Source organism: Dromaius novaehollandiae, chromosome Z (genome assembly GCF_036370855.1).
Source record: "Dromaius novaehollandiae isolate bDroNov1 chromosome Z, bDroNov1.hap1, whole genome shotgun sequence".
In the NCBI taxonomy this organism is placed as follows: Eukaryota; Metazoa; Chordata; class Aves; order Casuariiformes; family Dromaiidae; genus Dromaius; species Dromaius novaehollandiae.
The window spans coordinates 35,765,904-35,787,043 of record NC_088132.1 but is presented as its reverse complement, the minus strand read 5'-3'; the positions used below and the strand labels follow the sequence as shown (position 1 = coordinate 35,787,043).

At 42.1% G+C, this 21,140-nt stretch overlaps 1 protein-coding gene and 1 long non-coding RNA gene across 5 annotated transcripts in view; one reads left to right on the top strand and one right to left on the bottom strand.

The window, feature by feature from the left end:
• LOC135325122 (uncharacterized) overlaps positions 1-4,713 on the bottom strand; it is a 32,682-nt gene extending 27,969 nt beyond the window's left edge. Inside the window, exon 1 of one of the 3 annotated variants that reach the window (XR_010386313.1) lies at positions 4,589-4,713. This is a non-coding gene — a long non-coding RNA (uncharacterized LOC135325122). The other 2 variants (XR_010386314.1, XR_010386312.1) reach the window with 2 other exon arrangements.
• The window catches only part of LOC135325121 (A disintegrin and metalloproteinase with thrombospondin motifs 19), a 149,396-nt gene continuing 132,944 nt past the window's right edge, over positions 4,689-21,140 (top strand). For both annotated transcript variants that reach the window (XM_064502702.1, XM_064502701.1), the window contains exons 1-2: positions 4,689-4,816; positions 5,768-6,378. In XM_064502702.1, coding sequence (XP_064358772.1) covers positions 4,750-4,816; positions 5,768-6,378 — 678 coding nt within the window. In that variant the 5' untranslated portion in view covers positions 4,689-4,749. The remainder of the gene's footprint in view (positions 4,817-5,767; positions 6,379-21,140) is intronic.

Below are 21,140 nucleotides of genomic sequence, written 5' to 3'. Positions count from 1 at the left end.
TCTGCTGCATGTAGAGAAGCTTCCTCTCAAATTAGTAATCTTTTTTTTCTTCAACTGGCGACCTAAAGGTTTCAAGTTTGAAGCCCTGTCCTTTTAAGAAGTCCCAAAAGTGGGAACTATTCATTATGAGTGTGCAGTGGCAAAACTGATGATTCTACAGAAGCCTTTTCCCCATAATTTATCAAGTTATTTGGGTGATAGATGATTTCTAGTATAGACATTTGGAGGGACCTGGTGCAAGTTTTAGGGAACTCAGGTTCATAGTGAGCTTTGCTGTCCTTTCTTTAAGTGCCTTCAATGTGAGCAGAGCACTTTGGCACCTTTCACTGCATAGACCGAACTTTCCATCAAATTGTCAGTGCCGAACATCAATTCTTCTGAGGAAAAAAGTTACCAAAGGAAAAGGATGTAATGCAAGGGGCTGTGAAAGTCGTCAACACGATGACTCTGCCAAACAGCCAATGTAAATAGTACGTTGTAAGTGCATTTTTAATTACAGTGAAGTGTATTTTTACTTTACTTACTTTGACTTGCTTTGTACCACCCACAAAGATCCTGATTAATTTCCCAATGTGACTTTGTGAAATGGCTCACAAGTTAAGGACTGTGACTTAGAGAAATTTCACTGAATTACCTAAATGCAGGAGAACTTATAAGAATTGGTGGAGGAACATAATCGCATTGAGCTACAAACCTAGCTTCACACATTAAAAATTTCTGCACTTTAAACGAGTAGAAGCAACACTGCGAATATAGAGTATTAAGCTCACAATAGTCTGACACACATCTTACTCCACAGGTCATCTGATTGTACTACTGAGTTTAGATATAAGTGTGAGATTTGCTCTAAAGCAAGTTTTGCTAAAGAAAAGTTGTTTGAAGTGGTCTTAAATACATACATTTTAAATAAACCCTTCATTTTCAGCATGTAAATAACAGTATAGAATTACAGACTAAACATACAGAGTCTGTGAGCTAACAGGCAGTGGAAATTCACTGTTTAGTTCAAGGGACAGGGAACAACATTCTCTAAAATGGAAAAAAAGCTCTTTTTCATGCTTAAATGGGGAAAATTTGCATCTGCTCACATACATCTTGCAGATAAAAAAAAGTTTCGTTCAACCTGCATTTCGCACAAGTTTATTTATACTGAGATAACATTTGCAAAGCACCCTAGAAACAGGAAGACACGAGTTTCTGTTTCTAATCTCAATGGTCATATGATACGTCGCCTTAAGGTAGTAAGCACCATTCAAAACAGAACAGTTTCTTCCATTGATCTAGCATATTTTGTTAGGTTGTAAAAATTTGAAACAAATGTACCCAAAGATTAAAAAAAAAAAAATCAATGATATCATCAATCAGATATATATAAAACATATGCTCAAATAATTAACATCTAATTCCCTGTGAAGAGGATTAAAGATTTGGGGGTTTTTGGTAATAATTACTTGAGGCAATCTTGTATATGTTGTAAAGCTGAGGTAATTTTAATTCACTTCTGTACACATAAGCTTGATAGCTTTTACAGCTAGATGATTAACTAAAGACAAAAAATAAACCGAGGCAAGTCCCTGACTGATGGTGGTGCCTGTCTCATTCAGAGCCGACATTTTAAATTCAACAGCCTTTTTTGCCCCATGCTTCTCTTAATCCCTAGAACTAAATTCAAATGGACTTACGAGGAGATGGGGGATAAATTCTGCCCCTGCTAACATTATGATCCAGATACAGGTAAGACAGTAAGAGCAGGCCGGATTTAAATGAACTCGTAAGGGTGAAGGGAGTTAGAGACCTCGTCCCTTGTCTTTGAGAGACCCCTGGAGCTGCCGGTGGGATGTCACCTGTGATCCAGGCACTGACATGGAGCATTTCGGCACACTGACGAAATGAGATGTTCTCAGTCCCTGGCGGGGCTGGAGAGCACCAAAGGGACGGTTGCTGTGCGGTTCTGCAAATTTAACATCACAGAGGAGAGGCTACGAGAGGGACTTTGCCAAATCTCCCTCCATTTCAATGAAATGAGACGGATTTACGTCAACCAGGCAGGACGGATAAGTACACATTCTTTAGCTCTTTCTCGGCAATTTTTTTTCCATCAGTGAGGTGGTCTGGATCATCGTGAGGCTTCAGCATCTACAAATCAACACATTCTTTGCATGATACATTTCTGATTCTGCACGAGTGACTCCCAACGCCAACAAGCTTTTCAGATATGAAGTGCAGTTTTAAGACCCTCCCGGAGCAAACCGAGTCTTTCTCTTCATTTTGCTCTGTACTGAGTTATAAGATAGTATTTCTTCTAATTTTACAAATGCAGAGTGAATTCCAGCCAGCATGCAATACATGCAGTAGACTAAAAACTCTTCTGCAGGGCATTTTGGTCAAACCACCAATTTAATAAAGTGATTAATAAAGTTAAAAGCCTTTTGTACCATACCTGTGGACACAATATTATTCTCTCTGCAAAATAACTGCAGTACGAAACCATTGTTTTGTTCTTTTAATTCTTATTCTTTTAGACGTAGACTTCTCTGCACTAGTTTCACAGTGCCGACAGTTAGCATGTGGTGGGCTGCAATACTGTCTACCAGCATTAACCTATGACCAGACTCTTTGTTAAAACTAATGAACACCAGTAGGGGCTCTGTTTTATAGGGCACTTTCCCCAAAGTTAAGCATAGAGAACTTCCCCCTATATTTTTACTTTAACTATTGAAACAATAAAAAAGAAAACATAGAACGGGTTGAAGAAATTTGTTGTGGCTCCAAATGTCAATTTTAGCTTGCTCTGTCTTCATATTTGGAGACTGATTCAAACTGCTCCTCTTTTTTTAGCTGGCGATAAAGTCAAACATATTAAAGTCCTTCTCAATTGGCTTCCTGCAGGCTCTTTACCCCCTGCGGCTTGTGTTGAAAGGGCCAAATTTTGCTTATCTTATTGACAAAAGTAGTTCTTTCGTCTTTTGAGTAAGATTATACATGTGAATAAGAGAAGCAAAATTTGGTCCAAAGGGACTAACTTAACTTCAGCAGATTGAAAACAGTTACAGCAAATTGCAGTTTTCAAATGAGCAAACACACATGCCACAACTTTTTTTCCTTATTTCTGCTGGTTCTCTATTTAAAGCTTCTGCAATACAACTGTATGCCCTGCAAGTACAGATTTTCTCTGTGTGTGTATTTTCATATCTTGTCTATATATCCCAATTTGTCTTAAAAAATGCAATCAAAAGTGGTATTTACTACTTGCACAGCAGGTTAAGAGCCACATCTCACAGCATTTGCCCATTGGTTGTAAAGGGGGGTTTGGCTGTGGAAAGGTTGCAGTATTGGGCCTACTAATTTCACTGCAAATGGTATGTATTGTTACTATTGTTATTTAGTTGGGAAACAAAGTTTCCTTTAAAATGTATTTTAAGGTTAACTTAATTCTCACGCAATTGCTAGTTTGCGGTCTCCGGAAAACTCTCCTCACCCTAAATCATTAAATGTAAACCTGCCATCTTCTTTTTACTAACCTTCCCTGATTTTGCATAGTGAAAGCTGGCTGAGTTTCCAAGACAGGACTGTCTACGAAAACTTTTTTCCTCATAAAAGCAAACAACTAATCAAAAATACTGTTCGGAGGTAGCTGCGAACACCCTTGCGGCGCAGGTTTCGAGCAGCTCCGGAAGCCGGCGGAGAGCAACCCCCCAGCTGCCTTTGGCTTCCGCGGAGCCCAAACGTGTTTCTCATTTGGAGCCGAACACGTGATTTTTGTTTGTTTGTTTTGTTTTCCATTTTGAGCATCTCCGAGAAGGCACCCTTGCAGCTTACCCGCGTGGCGCAGCTGGCTCCCCTCTCCGGACGAGGCAGGGCTGCTTCCCCCGAGGGCGCAGCGCGCACCTCTGACACCAGCAACAGTAGGTGAAGCAGGAACAGCGGTGACCAGAGAGGGGGCGCGCGGGGGGAGGTGTTTACCTGTTGCCCGCAGTTCACCCCGCGCACTGCAGGCTTTGCGCGGCCCCTCGCGTAAGGGCCGAGCCGGGGTGGGAAGCGGGGGGTTTCCATGGCGAGCGGCGTGGCGGGGGCGACAGGGGAGCTGGGAATCAGGTTACACCAAACCACGCAGAAACGGTTAATCCCCGCCGCTCCTTGCAGAGCAGCTTTAAGCGCTTGCGGAGACGGCGGCGAAAGGAGACCCGCCCCCCCCCCCCCCCCCCCGAGGTTTTCGCCTGCGTGCCCGGGCGCTCGCGTGCACGCGCTCCTTGTGGAGGGCGCGGTGCGAAGCGCGCTCGCCCCGCGCCCGCGCACGGTGGGGGGGGGGGCGCGGCGGCGCGCGGGAGGCTGCGCGCCCGCGGCGGCGACAGCGACGGCGGCGGCGGGGGGCCGCGGCGGGGCGGGACGAGGCGGGGCCGGGCCGGCGGCGGCGGCGGCGGGGCCCGTCCCGCCCCGTGGGGGCGAGCGGCAGGCGGGGGCAGCGCGGTCCCCGCCGCGGGGCGCCCCTGCCCGCCCGCCGGGCGCTGTGTGCGCGCACGGGCCGCGCTGCCGGCCGGCCTCCGCCCGCCCTGCCTGCGCCCGCCCTCCCTCGCACTCACACACTCACACGTCCAGCCGCCGCCGGTGCCGCCCGCCCCGCCGGGACGCGCTCCTCCCGCGCGGCCGCCGCCGCCGCCTCTCCGCGGGCGCCCAGGTGGTTGCGCCCCCGCGGGGCTCCGCGCTCGCCTGCCGCCCCGGCCCGGCGCCTCCGCAGGGCCGACGGGGAGGATGCGGCTGAGCCGCGTGTGCTGCGTGCTCTACCAGCTGTGCGTGCTGTCCAGCGGGCTGGCCGCAGGTAGGTGCGCGCCGTGCCGCGGGGGGGGGGGGCGCAGGGCAGCGCGCCCGGCCGCGGGGGCCCCTGGAGGCGGCGCGCGGTTACCGAGGGCGCGCCCGCGCGGGGGGCGCGTTGCGCTGTGCGCGCAGTCGGAGCGCCCGGTGCTGCGCCCGGTGCGGCAGCTCGGCGGCGTGTGCGGGGCGAGCCCCTAAACGACCCCCCCCGCTGCAGATGCGGCCCGCGGAGGTGGTGCGCGTCCCTGCGAGCGTGCGGTGAGGGCGCGCCGCGCGTTGTGCGGAGGCGCGCGGAGGTGAGGTGTGCGCAGCGCGCAGACCCCGCTGGCTGCGGTTCGGTCTGGTCGTGGTGGTGGTGGCGACGCGGCGTGTGCGTGCACGTGCCGCCCGTGCGTGCGCCTGGCAGTGCGTGGCCGTAAACTTCTGAAATCGTGGTGGATCCTGAGAGTAAGCTGAGAACAAGGTTGAGATCTGCAGCTTCTTCTTTTTTTTTTTTTTTTTTTTTTTTTTTTGGTTTGTTCAGGTATTCCCTGCTAAAATAACATACTTTTTTGAACTTTATGGAAAGCTTGCCACTTTTTTTGTCTAAGCAGAGAAGGGTGTGTGCAGACCTCATTGCATGGAGGTGATGGTCACGAAGAAGAGCCGATGGTCATGAAGAGCCACGTCCAGCGGCTGGCACAAGTACACCTTCCACCCGGCTTGGGCTGTGCTTACCAGGACCGTGGTGTGTCTCGAATTCCTGAGCAGACACAGACACACCTAGTGGCTGGCCAACCTCCTGTACGCACAGGCAGGGTGGAAGGGCCAAATGGAGCCCAGCTGCATTTTGGGTGGCGTGCTTGGTGGGGCAGGAGCCGGAAAGAGCGTGTCATGGCGGGCATAGGTAGGTTTCTAGCACGCACTGAGTGCTGTTGGTTGCTGAGCTTGTTTAAAACCTCTGCTGGCCTTCTCGCAGGTCTCCATGCTTCCGAAGACTCTGAGGAGTGGGAGATCGTCTTCCCCGCGCTGTGGAGACGGGGCCAGCAGGAGCCGGCTGGTGGAAGTGGCGGTGGAGGCAGCTGCAGCGCTGACCCCAGCTGTGGGAACCGGAGCAGCACCCCCAGCGCCCCCGTCACCCCCAGCCCGGTGGCAGGCAGTTCCCGGGAAGTGCGCTCGGTGTCCTCCTCGGTGGAAGGGCAGGCGCAGGTGGTGGGGGAGGCAGCAGAGGAGGAGGACGCGGAGGATGAGTATGAGTCGCAGGAGTTCTACCACTGGTCTCCCCTGCCCCAGGGGTCCGGTGCTGCCTCGCAGTTGCCACCGCCACCTTCCCCCCCGCCGCCCCCTCCGTCTGAAGATGGAGAGGAGGTGCTGCTGAGGATCCCGGCTTTTGCCCGGGAGCTCTACCTGCTGCTCAAGAGGGACAGCCGCTTCCTGGCACCTGGCTTTGCCGTGGAGGAGCGGCTCAGGGGCGAGGGGAAAAGCCCACCTGGTGCTGCACAACCTCAGCCTGAGAGAGCTTGTTACTACAGTGGTGCTGTTCTCCGCTACCCGGGCTCCTTTGCCTCCTTCAGTACCTGTGGTGGATTGGTAAGGTGACCTTGCATGTATGGGGAGCACCTAGGTCTCCATTCCAGTGTCATCCTTTCTGCTGCTTTCCATTTCCATCCATCTCCTGCTGTCTTTTCTTTCATATCCTCTTCAGTCCTACCTCTATACTTATCCCTATCTGTAACTATTTTGCCCTTTGTGCTTTATTGTCCCATTCATAATTTTCTCAAGTCCTACTTCTTCTGTTGGCCTGTAAAGTTTTGGTGTTCTTTGTCCCATTTCCAAATGCAGTTTCATCTTTGTCTCAGACCTCCCTTTTTCTGATCTCCTTTCCATCCTTATGCTGTTTTTCCTCGAACTTTTCTCATCTCCATCCCTAATTTTATCTTGGTCCTAAAATTACCCCCATGTTCACTCACCTTCCTTTTCCAATATCAACATCTCTTCTCTAATCCATCTGCAATCCTTTTATTCTTTGTTCTCATTCCATGTTCAAGTTATTCTTCTCCTCATGTGTATCCTCCACCTTATCTTCTGCATTTCAGACTTCGGCTTCTTCTATCTTTTCTACTTCTAACAATATTTTACATCTGCTTTCTCATTTTCATTCCCCATTTTCTTTCTTTCCTCTCATCCCTTTGTTCTCCTTTCTCTACTCAACAACCTCTCCTCATATGTGGTACCTATAGTTACTTGGATTTAGGATCCCATAGTCTTCTTTCCTTTCTTTCCCTTTCTAGAGGACACAACAAATATGTTCTTAGTGGGAATGCTAAGATAATCAGACCTTTCTGATGGTTTTTGCTTCAGTGGCATTTGACTTTACCTCCTTATGTAAAGCAAACTTCACCTGCTGTAGGTGGCAATCCGTTAGATTACTCCTGATTTTAACCAGCTAAAGATCAAAATTGGGCACACTGACAACTGCAGTGGTGCTCCAGTGAGCTGCAATCCCAAGATACTTGGGGGTGGATGGAAAGAGTAGAAGGCAGCTGGGATGATGTAAAATCCTGGCAGGATTTAAAACAAAAACAATTATTATTACTATTATTCTCATATTGAGCCTTTATGTAGCATCATAAATGCACACGCCTGCAGCACTTTATAGAATGTAGAACACAAACGGTAATGGTGCTAGGGAGAGTTAACATCATCACAGCCCTAGATTTTTTCATGGCTAGATGGGTGTAAATCACCACAGTCGCGTGACAGATGCTTTCTTGTACGTCTTCCGTAAATTTGAGCATCTAACTTGATCCATTGTTGATTCATGAAGATACGCCTGCCTGTTTTTTATTTGCGTGGTCATGAAGTGAAACCAGGTAAAATGTGGAAATTTTGACTGCCTATTCATTTGCCTGTTTGGGCTTATTCAAAAGTCAAAACTCAAACTGAAAGTGGTGAAGAGGGAACATATGTGGATTGACACCAAATAAAATATTTGCCTGCGCTCCTGCAAAGTGAAACCGCCAAGTTTCACACAACTCTTAGATGGTTGGCATCTAATTATTGATGTTTTGTCAGATTTTCCAAAGCATGGTAGCAGAGTTAATTGTGGAGAAAAATACTGAAAGTCAACTGAAGGTGGTCTGAAAGCAATCAGGTAGAGGCTTTTTATGTTCTGGAAAAGCATTTGACTTTTATACTCTGTGTTCTTGTTAGAATTTTACTTCCTTCTACGTTGCATATGGGTAAAATTAGGATGGAGAAAATCTTTGCAAAGAAACTTACTGGTAGTAAGAGATAATTATAATGAATGTCTGTTCAAAAACAATGTGTGTCATCATTTATCTGTAATTCCTTTGACTTGATTTATAAGCTGACATTCATCATTTAAATAGATCCCAGGTCTTTGGGAGCCCCAGTAGTAATTTTTGGATCAGTCAGACTTTTCCTAGGAGTACGAGTTTACTCTCAGGCTACCCACAGTCTAAGCATGCACATGCTCCAATCATGTTACCCTTTCAGATAGCTGCAGCTGAAATAAGTCTATTTTACATATCTCAGATAAAATTTGAAACTGTTGCTGTTGTTGACTGTTGTCATGATCCTTGGCTGCGTAGTCTTGTTTGCAGTGAAACAGTTAAAAAGCCGTTCTTCCTGAGTGCGTTGCTGTATGAAGCACAGAGTTAAAAATTTTGTGCAGTGCTGTTATGTCAAAGTTGTCATAAGAAACCTTAAGTTATTTGTCATTCTTTATTCAGTCGTTGCTTGGGCTCTGTTACATATGTAAGTTGCTCTTTTTCCAAGAGTCTTGAAAAAACATCATACATACATTGCATATTCCATCCTGCTTCCTCTAGGTCTTTCCCTGCAAAAAGAGCCAAGCAATATTTCAAACTACCTTTTCTGTTTTAAGATGTAAAAATCCGTTGAAACTTGACCCTCCATACATTTTATTATAGTTACTTGAATCACAATATTTTTTTCAGTTTAAATATAAAGAAATTTTAGAGAAAACTTAACACGAATGTCTAAGATACATTGTCCTTTCAAAGCCTTGCAGGCTTTGGGTTAAGATCGCTAGGCTGCATACACTTTGTGAAGGCAAAGAAACGAGCAATAAGTCATTTAACGTGCTGCTTACATTCCACTCATCAATTTTTCTTTTCAGTGGAAAAAACAGTGTCTCCCTGTGGCAACAGAACTTCCACCATTCATTCTGCTCTTTAGATAGTAGCCTTTTAGGGAATCTCTTTATTCACCAAGGAGAGTAACTGTAGCCTGAAAGACAACAGTGGTTTTGTTAGCCAGGAGGAAGGATGGAGGCGTGTAAAGGCCTGCGGGAAAGGTTTTGGCTGTTGTGTGCAGAAGGGGTCATGCGTAGCAATATAGATGCGAAGGAGCGTGCGGCTGAGGGGAAGTCTTGCTGTAGGGTTAGTTTTGTGAAATGAAACAGGATCTTCAATAAAAAAGAAAGAAAGAAAAAACCTTGCATAAAATTGTTGTGGCATCCGAGTGACTTATGGTGTTGGTTCATAAGTACGGCATGGAGAGAACTGATGTGCCAGTGACATCCAGGAATTTTAAATAATGTCTATGTGGAAATCTAACTGCTCCTTCCATAAGTGGAAAGATAGAGGAATATTCTTAAGGTGTTAGGCACCTTCTCCCCTTGAAAATGGATTTAGGTGCCTTTTGAAAAGTTCACCTGGTTGCAATTGGATGAAGCGCGTAGGATGCTGTCATATTTCCCAGCATAATGTTAAAGCTTCCCTGTATTTCTTATTTCAAAGTTCTTGAGAGCTTCACAGTTGGTTTTTTTTTTTTTTTTGGAGTTTTCTGTCAAAAGCCAGTAGTAGAGGAGTAGAGGGGTGATAATAATAGAGATAATAATATATCACATTACTCATGTGAATATACAAATGAAAAATGAGAGTTCTACTTCCTGATACTTCCTGATCAAATTCTGGCTGTCAGTGTTGGTGTCATTTGGCAACCTGTCTTGACAAATGAAGAAAGCATAACTCAAAGGATAATTTCTAATTAAACTAAAGGCCTGAGATACACATGGGCTGTCTAAAAACTCCATTGCCATGACCTTGGTGTAATCTCAGAGCTCACACGCTCAATGACGAGAGCCTGTTCCAGCTCTTTTGTGAAACACTTGTGGGTTTTCAGATCCTTTTGCAGTTCAACAGAATTTGCTCCAAGTACAGTTTAGGATTCTACGCTTGTGTTAAAGGAAGATTAATAAGGAGAAGTTTCCAAGAATGCTCCATCTGTATGCTGACTGCCTAGTTGTTCATCGCTAGCCAAATACCAGGATGCAAGCAGTCAGTCCTGTTGATGCCAGTGAGACTGCTCTTTTGAAAGTGATGAATTGCAGAGCCAGACCATTAATTATTTAAATGGTTGTTTCTACTGCTTGCTTGTTTTTTGCCATAATCTTTCAAATAAGAAAAAAAAAGGCACATCAAACATTCTTGAACAGTTTTATTTGTAATTGGTGATATAAATCAAGGTGCAACTGGTAATTCTTTTACAACATGTTGTAGCAGAAACTTTTTGTGAACTTAGAACTAAAAAACGTGGCTACCAGTTCTTTACCAACAATCCACACTGCAGCTAGAAGGGAAGTCTAAGCAGTCTCACTACATTTCCCAGAAGACATCTGTAAGCAGGGCATATGCGTGCTTTATCTCCTGCGCCTTTCACTTTTGGAAGAGAAGCATTTAATGTCCATTTTTCTCAGGCCCAAATTGCTTAGGTAGTACTCTAGAGCTAAGTGCTTTTGGGCAGGGGTTTTCCTAAAGTTTATTTTTTATTTTTTTAACTGAAGCTGTCTGCAATAAATAAGGAACAGTTAGGTGGAGAAAGAATTTAAATGTCTTTTTATACCCAAAGCAATGGGGTATGTTTAGTCTGTTAGGAGATGCCAACGAGAGCAAACATACCCATTGAGGTGGGTAGGAGAATGCAGCCAATTGTCCATGCAGCTGTGCTGTTCACTGCAGTGGTCAACAGAACATGCACAGAGATCTATCAAAACAGACAGCATTGCTGATTGGGTAAATTTACTGGAGAGAAACTTTAAAATTAGTCTGTGTGGTTCTGTATGTTCACTGGATCTTAAGAATGCAAAAGGCACAAAGCATTTTTTGTGGTTCTCTAAATCCCTTTTGCAGATTACAGGCCAAATACTGTTTACAATGAAAAATTCACATGCATTTCCCCAGCAACTGGAGCAGGAGCAAGCCATAACACATCTTCCACCCAATCCAAGTAACAGCCCTTTCTCAAGAAACAGAGGGTGCTTTTCTCAGTCCTTTTTTAGCCCTTGTTGCCTTTCACAACCAGGTATTTCAAAACCTGATCGGTAGGTTATAGACAAGTGGTCACAGATGTATTCTGGTTGCTTTACATATACTTCAAGGGTATTATCCAAAGCAATGCTGCCAGCATCAGCAAAAGAATGAATGATGGTAGTTCTGTGTTGTGAAGAGAAGTGCCAAATCTCTTTGAGTGGGTGTTAACATTTTAACAATTACTTTTGATGGCAACAACCCTACTTTGAATAATATAGCACTATAAAACTGAAATCAATTGGGATGTGAAAAAAATTATGTACCTTCTTTAGCTTATGGAATGCATGCATGCTACTTTAGTAAGTTAAAAAAATAATTAAGATACCTTTACAGGACTATGTATCAAAATTTTTACTTTTGTCACAAACTGTGTTTTGAAGATTAGTGATATTAGCTAGTAGTGTGGGAATGGCACGTGACACATCTAAAATACTTTGGATTTTCTAAGATAGTCACATGAGGCTTTTAAATTTTGGGCACGTAATACAGATTCTACAAGGCTGGGATTTACTGTTTGGTGCCTACCCAGCGATGGTAGTTGGACTTTGCAGATTGTCTCAGAACAAGCAGAATGAAATTGCAATAAAATAGTAGTAATAAAACTAAAAAAAAATGTATTTCCACATGTCTAAAATTCTGTTTGCAGTCACTTCTGAGGATGCGATTCAGCCATTTTGCAGGCTGAATCTCTGTTCTGGTAGCTCTGCCAGAGAAGGATGTTAGCCATGGTGTTTCAGCATTTTCATAGGTTCCTAGTCAGTATAGTTCTTAGTTACTGCTTAGCCCTTCCTGCATCAGCAGTGGTATCTGGCAGTGGTGCCCAGTCTCCTGGTAGTTTCAGACAGCTGCACTGAGCTTTTCCCTTTGGGCCGTGCAGCTTCTTTCAGTGGCGGTGCAATACTCAGCAGCTGTGACTCCTTGCTTGTTGTAGGATCAGACCTGTGGGGAACATGTAGATTGTTTGGCTTGGGGATGGGTAGTAAACTTGATGTTTGCCGTGCTGTGTACATGCAAGGTAAATCCCTGCGTGTTTGGGCACGTGGGGAGCTCTTAGAGCAGATCACCAGTGCCAGAACAGTTTATCCAGGAGCAGCTCTTGGGTTTCAGGAATTGCTACAGCCAGCTGTGAGGTTGTAGGTTGTGTGCTCCTGGTGTAAGGGACTGAGACTTTTTAGTAGGTGAATTTTTGCATCAAGCTGGGGAGTGACTACCCCATTACACATTGTGGGTAACATCGTTCTGTTAGACAAGCTTCAAATGGGTTAAATACCAAGCCTATCCTCTTGTCAAGAGAAAATAGTACCCCTCCTTCCCCACTTTGGTGATGTTGCGGTTACATCAGTATTGAGTTGCACACTAAACCTCCAAGCCAGATGCTTTTCCAAAAGAAATTGGATGCAATTGCAGCTTCTTTTGTGCTAAGGATAAGCACTAGAGCATAGAGATCGCCAACAATTTTTGAGAGAAGGGGAAAGAAGAAAATGGATAGCAATATTCATGTCCATTTGATACATATGGGCAAAAGTTTCACGTTGCAGAAGAGGGATTATAACATTAAGTGAGATTGTCCTTAAGTTTGGCAGGGTGAAATGAAGTACACTTTACCTTCTTCTAGAAGTCCATCTCCTTGGGATCTGTAAACAAAGAGAGATGACAAAGAACAAAAATTTGTTTTGATTCCCTCTTCTTAAAAGTAGGGCTAGTTCAAGAGAGAGGGATGTGGGAAAATCACAGGATTCTTTGGAGGCTTGTTCAGTTACCTGTTTAAAAGGCTAAACTCTTATTTGCAGTCTGCCTACTGTTGCAATGTAAGCTGGTAAAGACATAAGACATTACGGGGAGGGGCAGAAATAAAGACGTGGATGACGGTACTCAGTGAAGATCCCTTACAGAGAGGTCACAGGTTCACAGGGCTTTGCTTTGTTGACTTTAACTTATCTCTTTATTTTTGTTTTAAACATCTTTAAACAGGCAATATCAAATTTGTCAGCAGCAGAAATAGATGAACTAGGCAGGACATGAATGGAAATGTCAGTCCTGAGCAGAAAGCAGCCTTGATCTGTTATGAAAGTGGGTTTCCTTGCAGAAAACCAGAAGCACCCCTGGGAAAATGAAATGTTGGACCAAAATTGGGGCTTCCCACCTCTGCATAAAATAGAAGAACCAATGAAGTGTGGAGGCGCTCCTGGAAGAAAACCCATACTTTGACCATGCCAGTTGAAATCGAATCAGATTTGTTCCTTGTGGAGTTATTGGTTGCAGATTACATGGGAAGCATGGGAAAGAGAAGTGGTCAGGCTTCTAGGAAGTCTTGTCTCCAACTTCATAGTTAAATAAGTTGTTTATGTGAGTTTGCTTTGGCATGCTGAGACACAGACCCATCTTCCTCCAGCGCAGGCTTTTTTATGTTCGCTGACCTCTCTGTTATATTAAAATCTCTTAATTATAATCTTACCTCAGACATCTAGTTAAGCACAACTGAAAACACAGTAGAGAAGCCAGAGAAAATTAAAATGAAGATAGTGAATATGACCAGCTGGAATAACCAGCATGTATGTACAAGTGTAGTTCACTTCCATTTTTTGATAAAATGAGGACTAGTAATCACTTTACATGTTTGATTAATGTTGTTAACAACCATAAAACACCAAAAATCTGTGTAAAGATAGAGGACTAAAACCTTTTTGCTTCTGTTTTCCTCCCTGGTATGTACACAGTGTTTGGCTGCATTTGTGTTTTGTTTTGTCTATCTCAAAACTCTTGTTAATTGACAGTAAGGCTAAATCTTTTTAAACACAGGAACAGCATTGTTAATGTAAAGCAGCAAAGTTTAGAAAATCAGTTTTGATTTAGGCCAAGCCTATATTTGAACTATATTTGATCTCTGTTTCCTTCAATATTAAGCGCTGTGGCATGGTATGTGAAGTGGTGGGCCAAGATGCCTCAGCCCATGTGGTACTGATTCCTTTCTCCTTTAAGAGCTCTCCTATAATCATGTAATCACTCCATTCTGACACAGGTTTGATTTGTGATTCCAGTCCTGCTTATAATAGCCTGCTGTTCTCCTAAAGTGCTTCGTTTCAGAACAAATATGTCCTTTCTAATGAATTTTCAAGCTAAGAGAGCATAATTAGAAATATGCTATCTCCGGAGTAGCGTTATTAAAAAAGAAACTCCCTCAGTTAATAAATATAAAATGAGGAGTGTTCTTTTGCAAGGTATAGAAGTGAGATGTTAAATCAGAAAAAGTAGGTAAGTCCATTAATTCAATTAGTAAAGTTTTGACCCACATGATTTGAAGGTAATTGGTTTAAAAAGAAAAGACAGAGTGCTGAGCCTGCCCAGGTGTAGCTGTTCAGGTTAGTGAAGTTCGATTAGCATATTTAGGAGCTACTTTCTCCTAGTCTTGCTTTACTGACTTTAGTCTGCATCTCATTATATGTGCAGATAATATGGTCTGTAGCAAGCAAGTCAGGAATTTTATTTTTAACAAATGTTCTATGAGATGTAACCCCTGTATCTTTATTTAAGAGTACTTTTTTTTTCTTTGGACCTGCAAGAATGAAGACTGTGTTTGGTAGTTAATGATAGATTGTGTGTGTGTGGGGGGGAAATAGGAACATCCATGATTTCTGAGCTGTAATACCATAAGAAACAGGGAACCTGGGAAGAAAGGAGGAAACTGGCTTCTCGAGTGAGAGGGTCCTTGTGGGGGTTGCAGTAGCTGAAGATGTTGGAGAGGGAGTCTGGGAAAGAGGATGGCCATGTAGAGGTGGTGTGAGGGTGATGAACATGCATCTTTGCTAGGGGAATGAGACAGCTACTTGGGCAGAAAGGGTTGAGTCAAAGCCACTTGGATTACTGGGGAGGATGGGATATTTGGAGAAGCTTTTCATCTGCAGGATGTGTGCCTTTTCTTGGTTTATTCAAGTCTCTTACTGCTGACTTAAGAACGTGGTGTGAGCGTTGATTGTTTGCTTTTGGTTAAGCAGAAGCTGCAATGTAACAGAAATGGCGTGAAATATGCTGAGCACATGTATGTATGTGTTATATTGCATATCTAGACAGTAGTTGGTCAAACTTTTATAAACTAATAGCACAAAATACCTATATTAGATTTAAAATCGGGGTACATCTGTGTTGCATTAACAGTTCAGTTAACCTTTTGTTGTTAACCTGTCATTGCCTAGACAATCTGGTCTTTTTGGTTATTTCTACTGCTTCTACTGATGGCATAGGTAAACAAAGAAGTACTATTCGGAAGAAAAACATGAAAGAGTATTTCTAGTGTTACTTGTGGAACCTTGTCTTGAGGATTATAAATCAGTATCTTAACTTTAGTTGATACATTTAATAATACATGTATCTGCATGTAAGTGAATCGAAGTAAAATTTTTTGGATGCCTGTGCTGTGAATGTTTTTCTTGGGTCTACCAGCACTTCAGTCAGAATTATTTTCTGAATGAGTTTTACATCCAAAAATGTAGAAATGTGCCCAAAACTGACTTGTGAAGTGATTTAGTTTCTATGTGATTATCCTCCAACAATTGCATATTCTTGTTTTATGATCTCAACTATGCTACCTTAAGTTCTCATTAGATGTCACAAGTTTAACTGGGTCAAGTCAGGTCAAGCTTGTTTAAATAGCTGTGCATTAAGGAAAAAACAGGTACTTCTGCATGTGATGTTGTTAATTCAGCAGGGGACAACTTTTAATAATTCGGTACAAAGTAAATATCCTGTTATATCCTGGGGGCTTGTGGGGATGCTACCTGGGGGAAGTGCCGTCTTTTATATAAAGGTTAAACTGTGCTACAGATCTGCCGAATCTCCTTGGCGCTCTTTTAGTCAGAGCGAGCCCTGATTAACCTGATGACCAGGTGTAGCTCTGGTTCACGGCTCTTGGCATGAAGTGCTTTGTTTTTCTTTTGAAGATGGGGAGGGCCGAGGCAAGCTGTATGCCTCTTATTTGGAGATCCTGCTGTGGGCGAAGGAAGAGTTCTCGCACTTTGCATGTGCCAAGAAAATAAAGTGAGGCTTGTACAAATGCTCTTTCTCTCAGGCCCTGTTGTTTAATGTAATCTCATTTAATTTTGCTCCTTAAAAATACTCCCTATGCAGGAATCTGCGTGGATCTTTTGCTTCTGCTTTAAGCTGTGCAAGAAACTCTTCTAACCTTACTTAGGCTGTTTTTAAAATCTTCTGAGAACTTACAGGCCTGCTGTAAGTCAGGGACGTAAAGTTGCTTAGTGATTTTACGCACAGATTCCCAATCTGTTTTGTCACTCTGTGACATAAATGGACCTTACCCCAAATGTTTATTAAGTGGTGTTTGAGGGGAGTGAGGGAATTAAAGGTGGAAGAGGGGTTATAGATTAAAGTGGATACGGTTGTGCATATAACATTGCTTTTCTGGTTCTGACTCACAGCTCTAGCATGTTTCCCTCTTTCCATCTGATCATTTGTTTCATCTTATGGTAAGATATTTAAACAAGCGTAATAACAAAGTGTTCTTGAACGCTGGTGTGTCCCTTTGATCCTTGCTTCTCATACTACATTGTACCATCTGATAAGTCTTCTGAAACAGATTTGCGTGTATGAAACCGAAGCAAAGTGACCAGTTAGACTGATGCTACTTGGTATAGGTTGGTCTCTTGAGGTAGCAAAACTCCAGTCTGCTCATCATTTCTCATTTTCATGTAAAATTAGGGAAACCGTATACATGTGAAAATCAGATGAGCGTTCTGGCTTAAAAAAAAAAAAAAAAGACTAGAGGGTCTTTTTACAGCATCTTTTCTTCTCTTAACTAAAATAAATATGGTTCTTGAAAAATCCTTAAACAGCATTACCTCCTTCACGATGGTACCAAAAATGTAGTTTATAAGCGTAATAAAAGGTAAATTTCCTTACTTTTTTCCCAACAAAGGGAAGGAGAGTTTAGACTCAGAAATTTAAAGCAACCAACTACACGAAGTTCAGAGAAAATTTTAGGTGCGGACTTAGGTTGGGAGTAGAGTCATACTAGTGTATTACTTTTGTATATTTTTACCTTCAGTAAGTAATGTGTGTCTGAAACCATACTGAATTGTGAGAGTCTTACTTATTTCTCTAAAACTTCTGGTTCTGGATTCATGTAACTCTAGTTCAAAATATAAAAAGCCTAGGCATAATTTTATTTTGTAGGTTCAGTACATTGATTTGTTGAGTTATAGTTCTGTGCCCATAAATGAAATTTGTTTTTCTTCCTTGATTTACTGTTTTCCACGGTTAGTAGTTGTGGCAAGTTGCGGATTTGAACAAAACCATGTTTCGTAGATAGTGTTGTCTTGAATTAAGTAGTCTTTGGACGTGGTTCAGCCCCTCTCTCAGAAGTAAACCAAAATAATGGAGTGGTGGATAGATATTTCAGTAAGGATTAGCAGAGATTAAATTTCACTATGGGCAATCATGGGCAGGTTTTGGAGTTTTGCCGTGTCCCTCTGTGGCCGCAATAAAAGCGTGTGGGTTTGAACAATGGCAGCTCATTGGTATGCACTATTGGAGTGTTTTACACCAAGGAATCGGTTTAAACGTGGATGCCCTGCGTTGCTCTTTTTGGCACTGAGCTATGTGTTGTAGCTAATGTACGGTTCGATACGCAGCTGCTTATATCTCCCATCTAAATCTCCTTCACAGGACTCAATGTTGAATGTTTTGTGCTCAACCTTTGTATGCTATTACATTTCTGCCTGCTCAAAATACCACTGTGGTGCCCGATGGGATTAAATCAGGCATACACTAAAGAAATGCGGTTAATGCTGTTTCATTAGCAAAGGTACAGCAGTTTGATTTGTACTCCAGACGTGTGGTTATTAGCCTTACCACAAGAAGCACTGAAGTTACTCCTATTACAGTAAAATACTTTGAAGAAACACATCTTTACAAGCACTGAGTCTTTAGTTGCAAGGATTTTTTCCGAAGGTGATAGTTTTCCATAGGTAATGTTCTTTCTAGGACTGGTCATGTTTAGCTATGCAAAGGGGCTGTATTCTTTCTTATTCAATATTAAGTTACTGAAATGCCATATAGTAAACGACCTGGAATTTCACCAGGCCAATTCATTGTAAAGAATTTTCAACTTAACTTCTATGGAATGAAGTTTAAAAAATCCTGGCTTACTTTAGGGAAGCTGTTGTATTTATTCTAGAGAAGAGGATGCCGTTGGGGCTGTGCAAACTAATAAAAAAAGTGGTAAATCAGTGGCAGTGTTGCATTTAATGTTATATAGCACATACTTGATGAGCAAAATTATATGGTTTTCAGCATCACGCGTCGCTTGGTTTTGACAGCAGACAAAACTTGCAATTTAGGTGACTTTAAAAACTGGATTTTTATGTCTGTTTCTCTTTGAATTTTTGCAAATAAAGGGCTGTATTCTGGTTGTTGAAGTATAGATTACATTTTGGTTTTCAGTTTGCTTGTGTTTTATTTTAGAGCTCTGTATTAGTCATCTGTGGTTGGTTGAGCACGTTGTTCCAACGTAATTTTTGAAGCAAAATAAAAGAAGGCTTTCCAGAATGTTTCAGGAAATAGACAAGCAGCATCTTTATTGATGAGTCACAGGCAGGTTTTTGAAACATATCCTGGTGTGCTGGTTAGAGTTCAGAGCTGTGGGATATTGCAGCTGAGCAGTATTGTCAATTATGCTGTGATGCAAGTACTGCATAAACCATGGGCACGGTTCACTGCATGTACCACGATCACTGCTGATCACTGTGTTCCTTCTATTTGGTTCTTCAGGAGTGGACCTCTGAGTCGCCACGCTATTACTGTGTCTTGCAGCTTTTTGAATTGTAGGGCTGCATGAAAATGGGAACTCATAAAAATGAAAAAGTAATTCTCTAGCTTGTATAAAGACTGCTTAAAAAAACTTAAAAATATGAAACCTGAAGGCCAAAATGCCAGAAGATCATTAAAGAACCTCTCTTTCTTTTCTTAAAATGTCCTGATTGTATTTAAGTATTTAGATTTGACAATACTTAAAGCCTCTGTATTCTCTTAAAGTAGTAAATTCTAATTTAAATAAATTGTCTTCTGCCTAAATGTATTGTTTTTTTAATGTAAGTGAAATATCTACATAGGAATAAACTGGGTGGCCAATTCATGACTTTTGCACAGGTGTTGCTTTCTGGATTGTCTTCTCTACTGTGGTTCCAGCTCTGTTATTTTTTTCGTCAATTAATTTTGTAATGCAAAGATGTAGGGAGTGTATTTCTCTACGCACTGTAAGAGCAGAGTCTTGATATACAACATAACTTTATATATAGTTTCACAGCAGTACTATTGATGTAAATTGTTATGAAATCAGATCTGGATCTGTTTAGAGTTCAGGCAGAGAGGGTGGTATACTGTATCTTGCTTTATTAAGCATATATTGACCAGAACAGATGTTGGGTTTTGAGGGTTACCGCAGTAGTTTGATAGATTGCATTCATAAAATGACTTTTCCATACCATAATCTCATTTGTCTTCCCTTCTAACATTCTGAAATTGGGAAAGCCTCTTCTGATCTTGACTATAATGTGGTTGTACTCTTACCATAATATCAGGGCTTGATTGTAATTGGCATAAAAGCAAGGATTTGAGAGAGGCAGAGAACATTTTTTGTGTAGTTATTCTTTTAAAAATAATATAGCTGCTCAGGTGGATGAGCTGTGTAACTAAATACTTCATGTTAGGCCAGGCTTGTGAGGAAAAGAAATCCACTCTATAAATTCAGCTTATGTCATTGAAATAAATAGACAATCTTTATGGCGTTCTAGCCCTTCCTTTTGTTTCCTCTGAAATAGAAGCAAAGCTTATTACAAGATAAGAGTAATTTCAGAGTCTGACTGTATTAGTCAGTTCAACGATCCCATAAAGGGTAAGAGCTGTGGAGCAAAGGGAGAAGTGATAAGACACAGACCAGTAAGTTATTACATGGGAGGCTGGCAGAATAGGTGATGTTTTGGTTTGTGATATAATCCTGATTGCCATAAAATCTGTATTGTGTTAGGCATCTGGGTTTGAAAATACGATACTTGTTTTCTTTATGAATTGTGGAGTGTGCTTTGTGTGTGTTTATGGACATTTTGCACAGCTGATGTCACTGATGAAGCTTGGTTTGTCAATAGCCATCTGTATATATTCTTGGTGATATTGATCAGTTATTCAAAGAAAATGCATACAGTATGCTTTATGAATTTGAGTTAGTTTAAGCATCACCTTTTTTTAGTGTTTCTTTAACCCAGTGTGTGTCGAAAATAGGTTTTCAAATTTAATGTCACATTTCTAATGTAAAATTTGACCTCCTGTTTCAACAAGGGCTGGCAAAAACTGGATTAGAAATGCTAATTAAATTTTAAAATCATATAAAATAAATAAAGTCACTTGTTCTAAGGGTAATAGGTTTTCTGTACTCTGGGAGCTTCCAGAGTGGTGCATAAGGAAAAGAAATAAGAAGGTATGCCTGTGGTAAGTCTGCATTTCTTGGTTTGCAGTTTCTAGATATAAATCTTTAGGTATTATTAATTTTGAATTTATAGTTTTAATGATATATCTATGGAAAAGTTTTCTTGTGTGAACATGAAACTGTGTTTGTGTGAAAGGAAATGGAATTCCTTGTGTGAAATTATTTCAGACTCAAAGTCCGGATTGTCCCTATACTCCGTAGTCTTTTTCTCTCTCTATTTTTGTTTTCTCCTTTGTTCTTTTTCTATAAAGGAGCTAGACGTAAACACTTGATAGATTAATGGGTATGTAGCTGAGCGGAAACACATTTAGTGCATTCTGAGTCTGGGTAGCTGCAATTTAATAACAGTATGTTTACTTACACAGTAATTGTAGCTTTGTAATATAACAGGAAAAAAATACAAAGTATTTAGAGTAGGTATGTTTCTGTCAAATATTTTGCAGGTGTATAGGCCTGTAACTGCAATTGTTGCTTTGTAGATGTTGCAATTGAAAACTAAGTTT